Here is an 8,340-nt window from a genome sequence, read left to right as displayed (position 1 = left end):
AAACTCTTTTACGTTTTTATTAAAGAAATAAATGTTTTCATTTATTTAGATTGAAACATTCACGTTTCTAGATTAAAACTTGTATGTTTTAATTATTTTTTTTTAAACTTAGACTTCTTTAAATTTTTTTATATATATATATAATATATATATATATATATATATATATATATATAAATATATATATATATATAATATATATATATATTATATATATATAATATATATATATATTATATATAATATACATATATATATATATATATATATATATATATATATAATAATATATTATATATATATATATATATATAATATATATATATATATATATATAATATATATATATATATATATATATATATATATTTATTTATTTTTTATACCCTTCGTGAGAAGGGTATATATAAGTTTGTCATTCCGTTTGTAATTTCTATAATATAATTTTCCGACCCTATAAAGTATATATATTCTGGATCCTTATAGGTAGCGGAGATGATTAAACCATGTCCGTCTGTCTGTCTGTCTGTATGTTTGTTGAAATCAGTTTTTAGAAGACCCCAGATATCTGCGAGATCCGAATCTTCCATAATTCTATCAGACATACGACCGGCAAGAACGCTATTTAAAATCAGCAAAATCGGTCCATAAATAACGGAGATATGAGCAAAAAACCGAGACAACCTTTGAAAATTTCATATAAAATTTAGATTTTTTATTCATGCTCAGACAGAAACTGCAAAAAACAAAATACATAACAATACGGTAAATATTGTTATTGTAATTTGTTTATAAAAGCAAAGCAGAGCAAGAGCAGCAGAGCAAGAGTAGCAGAGCGAGAGCAGCACAAATGTTTTGTTATTGGCTAGAAACATGAAATTAAGTATGTGGAGTCTGGCTTAAGTTAGAACCCATAAAAGGGGATTTTTTGGTACTTTTTCGTTTTTCAAAAGGTACTTTTTGAATTTTCTATAATATTGAACCTAGAACCATGAAATTAAGTATGTATGGCCCGGATTAGGTGAGAACCCATAAAAGGGGTTGGTACTTTTTCGTAAAAGGGGTTGGTACTTTTTCGTTTTTCAAAAGGTACTTTTTGAATTTTCTATAATATTGAACCTAGAACCATGAAATTAAGTATGTAGAGCCCGGATTAGGTGAGAACCCATAAAAGGGGATTTTTTGGTACTTTTTCGTTTTTCAAAAGGTACTTTTTGAATTTTCTATAATATTGAACCTAGAACCATGAAATTAAGTATGTAGAGCCCGGATTAGGTGAGAACTCATAAAAGGGGATTTTTTGGTACTTTTTCGTTTTTCAAAAGGTACTTTTTGAATTTTCTATAATATTGAACCTAGAACCATGAAATTAAGTATGTAGAGCTCGGATTAGGTGAGAACCCATAAAAGGGGATTTTTTTTGTACTTTTTCGTTTTTCAAAAGGTACTTTTTGAATTTTCTATAATATTGAACCTAGAACCATGTAATTAAGTATGTATGGCCCGGATTAAGTGAGGACCCATAAAAGGGGACTTTTTGGTACTTTTTCGTTCTTCAAAAGGTACTTTTTGCAATTTCTACAATATTGAACCTAGAAACATGTAATTAAGTATGTATGGCCCGGATTAAGTGAGGACCCATAAAAGGGGACTTTTTGGTACTTTTTCGTTTTTCAAAAGGTACTTTTTGCAATTTCTACGATATTAAACCTAGAAACATGTAATTATGTATGTATGGCCCGGATTAAGTAAGGACCCATAAAAGGGGACTTTTTGGTACTTTTTCGTTTTTCAAAAGGTACTTTTTGCAATTTCTACGATATTAAACCTAGAAACATGTAATTAAGTATGTATGGCCAGGATTAAGTAAGGACCCATGAAAGGGTACTTTTTGGTACTTTTTCATTCTTCAAAAGGTACTTTTTGAAATTTCTATAATATTGAACCTAGAAACATGTTATTAAGTTCGTATATCCCGGATTAAGTGAGAACCAGTAAAAGGGGACTTCTTGGTACTTTTTCGTTCTTCAAAAGGTACTTTTTACAATTTCTACAATATTGAACCTAGGAACATGTAATTAAGTTTGTATGGCCCGAATTAACTGAGGACCCATAGATGGGGACTTTTTGGTACTTTTTCGTTCTTCAAAAGGTACAAAAGGCTTTAAACACATCATGGTGAAGGGTATATAAGATTCGGCACAGCCGAATATAGAACTCTTACTTGTTTTTATTTTTAAATTAAACTTTTTAAAAACTTATTAGGTTTCTTTTAAAGGATACTATTTTTCACCTAGTATCCTACCGACTGCGCCAGTTTTAGTTTTAAATTTTAAAGTCCGAGAGACCAAGAAAAACGACTTGCTTGTTCTTCGTGTAGTTTATCTCTATTCTTTTATTTTATTCAATACTTAAATCTAGCTTAAAAATAATGTATTGATTGTACCAATACATTCTTACTTTCTATAAAGATGCCGATTGTGCATTTTTGAATAAAGGCATCTTTGGTGAGTATATTGTTACAAATCGTACCATCAATCCAAATCCATAGTATGCGAACGTTTTGTTTACATTAACCATCTTGGTGGTCTTTGATAATAATTATTAAATAAAGCAAAATGAAACAGTAGGGTAGCACTTCATGCTTCCCACTATATATTGTCAATTCATACCGGATTTGACATGGGAAAACTGGATATTGGATTGACCGGAGGACTCGCACATACAACTTGTGTGTATAGATGTCTGTTGTTTTAGATGCCTTGTGAATTTTGTTTTTTATTTCGTTTAGCGTTGTTGTTGTTCATTTTGTTTTTCTTTTGGTTTAGCAATAATGTAGACGGGAAAAATTTTTAAAACTAATATGTTTAAAATACACTATGGTGAAGGGTATATAAGATTCGGCACAGCCGAATATAGCACTCTTACTTGTTATACCCTTCACCTTCGTGAGAAGGGTATATATAAGTTTGTCATTCCGTTTGTAATTTCTATAATATAATTTTCCGACCTTATAAAGTATATATATTCTGGATCCTTATAGATAGCGGAGTCGATTAAGCCATGTCCGTCTGTCTGTCTGTCTGTTGAAATCAGTTTTTAAAGGACCCCAGATATCGGCGAAATCCGAATCTTCAATAATTCTATTAGACATGCTTTCGAGAAGATCGCTATTTAAAATCAGCAAAATCGGTCGGTAAATAACGGAGATATGAACAAAAATCCGAGACAACCTCTGAAAATTTCATCAAAAAATTTTTATAAAAGCAACAACAACAACACTGAATATAGAAAAAGATTTACATGTGTGTGTGTAGATGTATTTGGTTTTATTCAGCTGTGTATTTTTTGTTTTGTTTGGAATCCATACATACAAAAAATACACAGCAAAAAAATATGATTTGCATTTTTTGTTAAAATAAAATAATATTCCCTTTTGTATTGCAAATATATTTTTTAATGAATAGAAAAAAGTATTTAAAACGTTTTCAATTATATGAGAGTAGATTGTGAGTTATTGTACAATAATTTTTATGCGAATAATGTAAGTTTGAAATTTAAAACTAACACAAATTTTTCCCAAGTGCTTTTGAAAACAATTTTTTTTACGATAAACAAAAACAAAATCTACGTCTCGTCAATGTTTACCAGCAATGAATCAGAGGTCGAAGTCGACCGGCTTCTAGTCGGAGCTTAGCCGCCGCCGAACTATATTTAGTTGCTTGAGCCGCCGCCCTCTTACTTCTTTTAAACTAAGAAACTTACCCCCTTATTCACTAAAAATTTACAGATATAAGAAACGAATTTTGTTCTGTAATCATAAAATGTTATGATGTTTTTGAATTTGTGTGAATTTTAAATTTAAAAATATCAATATTTTTGACAAATTAAACTGCAAAGGGAATATTTGTATTTTTGCTACATTTTTTGCTACTTATTAAGACAACGGCTGAATCGAAATTTATGAAATAGGAACCAAACACTTTTAAAACATAAATCAGAAAGGTGAAAAATTAGTACACACTTTTTCTCTACATCAAGCGAGCACACAAGTAAAATGATCTAAATGTATAATTCTGTGGAGTTACTTTATCGTTTTTTGTTTTAATAGAAAATAACCGCATACAGTTAAGATTTAAACTATTATTTTGAGTAAAATATATATGTAGTAATAATTTACGTATTATTAATTAGTTCCAATATGGTTATCAGAACATCTCCCAATAAAGTAAAAAAATATATATTTGGTATACAGTTAATTTTTTTTATTATATTAGCAACACTGTTTCTGTTTCGTGATTGAAAAAAATAGAAAATAGTGGTGTATCTGTGCTGTCGCCAAAAGAATCGTCTTCATATAAACGCGTGTATTTTATTTTTGACAGATAGCCTGCTGTCTTCAATGTGTTTCATGCAAGTTAAGTTTCTCAGAATAATATCCATCTAATGTTTATAGCAGAGCTTTCCATTTACTGTATACGATTTGATGGTGGGTATATACGATTCGACATGGTCCTCCTACTTGTTTTGCATAAAATAGGTTTCTTCCATAAAATTCTGTTCTAATTTGGTATCATCAATTTTGAAAGATATTTCTACATTTATTAAATTACTATCATATTGTCAATCTCAAAACGTTTAGGCAATAAACAAATTAGCTCTTCCTCAACGCTATTTTAAAGTTTTTTGCTTGTTAGAGACTTCGTTTTCCTCCACTGATTTTGAATCTATTTAATAGATCTATTGTTTTTAAATACTTTCACGTCTACGGGACAGCGGTGTTCCAAGATATTTTATTAATTTTTCTCGATTTTGAGCGTAATTTTGAGTACACAGCTACAGTAAATGGTTATTTCAAAAGAAAAATAAGTTATTTTTTAGAATTTGATGTCACTACATGCTAAAAAGTATAATATCCTGTGATATTCTTCGAAAACACTTTTTCCATTTTACATCAAAAATTATGAATATATTGTTACGAAATTGTATTTGCATTTAAATTAAACAGTTCTTAACGGCCTGTTTTAAGATTCATTATGAATGTTTCTAAACAACATTTGTTTAGAAATATTCTATTTCCGGATACTTCTATCTGTTGAAGTAACATTTGGTATGGCAACACTAAGTGTCAGTGCTTTTAAATAGACACAGGGTGATCATCATATACATAATAGTGCTTTCAAGAATGTGATCGTTAAAACACAATGCTAGAAGTATTCGGAAGATGTCGCTAGAATATCCTGGAAATCTCTAGAAGATGATAACAAGGTATAAATAATGCCGGCAAGAGACCAAATCAGTCAGTCTTTTATAAAACGTCGTTAAGTAAAGTTAATAAAGCCAAGTGTGCTATCGTGTGTTAAAGTCTACTATATAAGTTGTATTGTTATATAAAAGTGTTTGTGTACGACACTATGTAAATAAAGAGTTGTTGTAATATAAAAACTAATTGGCGCGAATTGAGTAAGTTGGAGTTACCGACAGCCGTTAATAAGGCAGAATTGCAAAATAGGCAAATAGATGAGTTCAAAAGGCGTGACATTGACATCGGTACTTAGAAATTTGAGTACAAAGAAGAAGCTGAGATATGTACTCGTGCAACAACGAGCAACATGAACTTAAATACAATGTTTGCCGCTATGATGGAGAAATTTGCTGAAGTTCAGGAAACTTCTAAAGCAAACAACGAGAAACTTCTGGGAAACAACGAGAAACTTCTGGAAAACAAATAGAAACTTCTTGCCGAGTTTAAAGCTGAATTGATAAAAAGGTGCTGGATAATCTGCAATGTTAAGAAGGAGCGGTACGAATTATTCCAGAAACTTTTAGTAAAATAAAGGCCCCAAGTTTTGATGCCACTACACCTTTCAATGTGTTTAAGTTCCAGTTTGATACAGTTGCCACCAGAACAGAAAAAGCTATAGATCTGATCTTGGCCTTAAAAGGAAATGCTTCAGTAGTTCTTGAAAGCGTACCAGTGATCAACAGAAATATAAAGTAAAGTCAAAACCAAATGTTATAACTGCGGTAAAACCGGTAATATCCAGCGAAACTGTAAAGCACCAAGAAAACGTACCAGGTCGGTTGCACCACCAAGAAACAACCAGCGGGAAAATTATCAACCATAACTTGTGGGTACATCAATGGTCAAAAGAAAATTTTTACTATAGACACAGAAGCATCGCCTACCACTGTCCATGGTAAAGTAAATGCGAAAAGCGTATATCATGTATTTATTGTTGCCGATATCATGGACCAGGTTATCATTGGTGCAGACTTCATGATTAAACATGGCATTAAATTGCTTATGGGGCCAAATGTTATGATTTCGCGAAATGTTGAAATTCCTCTTGATGTTGAACATCAAAAATCGCCTCCACAGTCAGAAGTTTTGTTGTGGGCCCGTCTGGAGGGAGATTGTGAGGACAACAGTTTATGGGTAGTAGAACCAGCAAAAATAAAAGGTGATATTATAACAGTTAGAGCCCTTGTCAAACCCTGTAAAAGCAAAATAGTTCCTGTAAGAGTGCTTAACTTGTCCAGCTATGAAAAAATAATCAAGCCAAACTCCGAACTAGGTGAATGTGCTTCAGCAGAGGCAGTAGTCAATTGTGTAGAAAAGCCTGTCAATAAATCCATCAGAGAATACGAGTTACTAGCGGATTATGTGGAAAAATGGGTAGAAAAACTAGCGTCAGAAAAAAGTAAAGCCAAACAATTTCTGAAAAGACATTTATCTGTATTTTCTTTAAATAGTCAAAACCAAAATAGAACAGCAATTGTGAAACATCAAATAGATACTGGTGATGCGAGACCCATAAATCAGACTCTCAAAAGTATTCCTTTTGCTAAACGAAACGAAGTGAAGGAGTTTGTGAACGAAATGGAGCGGAACGGCGTAATCGAACCATCTTCTAGTCCTTGAAACTCGCCTGTGGTTTTAGTTAAGAAGAGAGATGGCAGCACAAGATTCTGTGTCGATTACAGAAAGCTGAATGATGTCACCAAGACAGCTATCCGTTACCTAGAATTGATGATACTCTGGATTTGCAAAGTGGATATTGGCAAGTAGAGATTGTAGACAAAGAAAAGACAGCGTTTAGTGCTAGTGATGGACTATGGCAGTTTAATGTAATGCGCTTCAGAAAATGTGAGCGCTTAATGGAACGGGTATTAAAAGGACTTCATTGGAAGACATGCTTGGTGTACCTCGACATAATTGTAATGGGGAAGACTTTTGATGATCACTTGAAGAACCTTGAAGGACTTAAACTTAGTATAAAGAAGCGTGCATTGTTTCAGAAGGAAGTTAAATATGTACTCTGATTCAAAACTCTTCGCAGAGGGGAACCTTTTAAAGCTATTTTCCGGGGACCTTAGAAATAAAATAAGAGTGCTATATTCGGCTGTGTCGAATATTATATATTCTTCACCATAGTGTATTTTAAACATATTAGTTTCATAAATTTTAAATTTTTGTCCGACTACATTATTATTACACCAAAGTCAAAACAAAACAGGTAAGAAATTATTGTCGGGCGAGGCCGACCATATAATACCCTACCTGTACACGAATAAAATGTGATTTAGTTTTCATAATAAAGCATTTAAGTTGAATTGTATCTTGCCTCTGATATACTAAAGCCATTTATTGTTTAATAAAACTGTGGATATTTAAGTAAAATTTTTATGGGGGATTTTTAGAGGGGCTTGACCCTAGAATATAGAAGATCATGTACCAAATTTCATTCAATTATCTTGAAAATTGCGGACTGTAGTTTGACTACAATGTTTACATGACGGACGGACATAGCTAAATCGACTCAGAAAATGATTGGTATACATTAAGGTGGGTATAGGACCAATATTATTGTGCATCACAAACATCAGCACAAACCCAATATACCCTCCCCACTAAAGTGGTGTAGGGTATAATGAACAACAACAACGCTAAACGGAATAAAAACAAAATACACAATGCAGACAGACCTCGAAACATACATAATGAAAAACACAGAAAAACAAAATGCAGTCGTAATTCAACTCTCGCGTCATCGCGATTATTTCTTAAACGCGTTCAAGCTTGTGTTTGTTGCCTGACATTCGACAGTTTTGCGTTTCGCTCGCACTGGTCTATTGCATAACTTCATATAACTGTTCAAAGTTATATGTTGTCTACATTAACCTCGTGCTTTCGTATCACCTCAAGTGCGGTTATGCTTTATTGGTGGAGACCATAAAATACTCACGATTAGGGTTCTATAGTTGAAACGAAAAGTCGACTTTTCGACTTTTTTCATTTAGTTAAAAGTCGACTTTTCGTTTTTTCGACTTTTTTCA

At 32.0% G+C, this 8,340-nt stretch overlaps 1 protein-coding gene across 1 annotated transcript; it reads left to right on the top strand.

Annotated features, from left to right (window-relative positions):
• The first annotated feature begins 6,280 nt into the window (after positions 1 to 6,280).
• On the top strand, positions 6,281 to 6,925 carry LOC124420072. The gene has a single exon (XM_046951791.1). It carries the CDS (start codon positions 6,281 to 6,283, stop codon positions 6,923 to 6,925), a length of 645 nt encoding a protein of 214 aa, XP_046807747.1.
• Positions 6,926 to 8,340: the final 1,415 nt, after the last annotated feature.

Source organism: Lucilia cuprina, chromosome X, assembly GCF_022045245.1.
Source record: "Lucilia cuprina isolate Lc7/37 chromosome X, ASM2204524v1, whole genome shotgun sequence".
In the NCBI taxonomy this organism is placed as follows: Eukaryota; Metazoa; Arthropoda; class Insecta; order Diptera; family Calliphoridae; genus Lucilia; species Lucilia cuprina.
The sequence above is the reverse complement of the archived record's forward strand: the minus strand, read 5'-3'. Positions and strand labels throughout refer to the sequence as shown.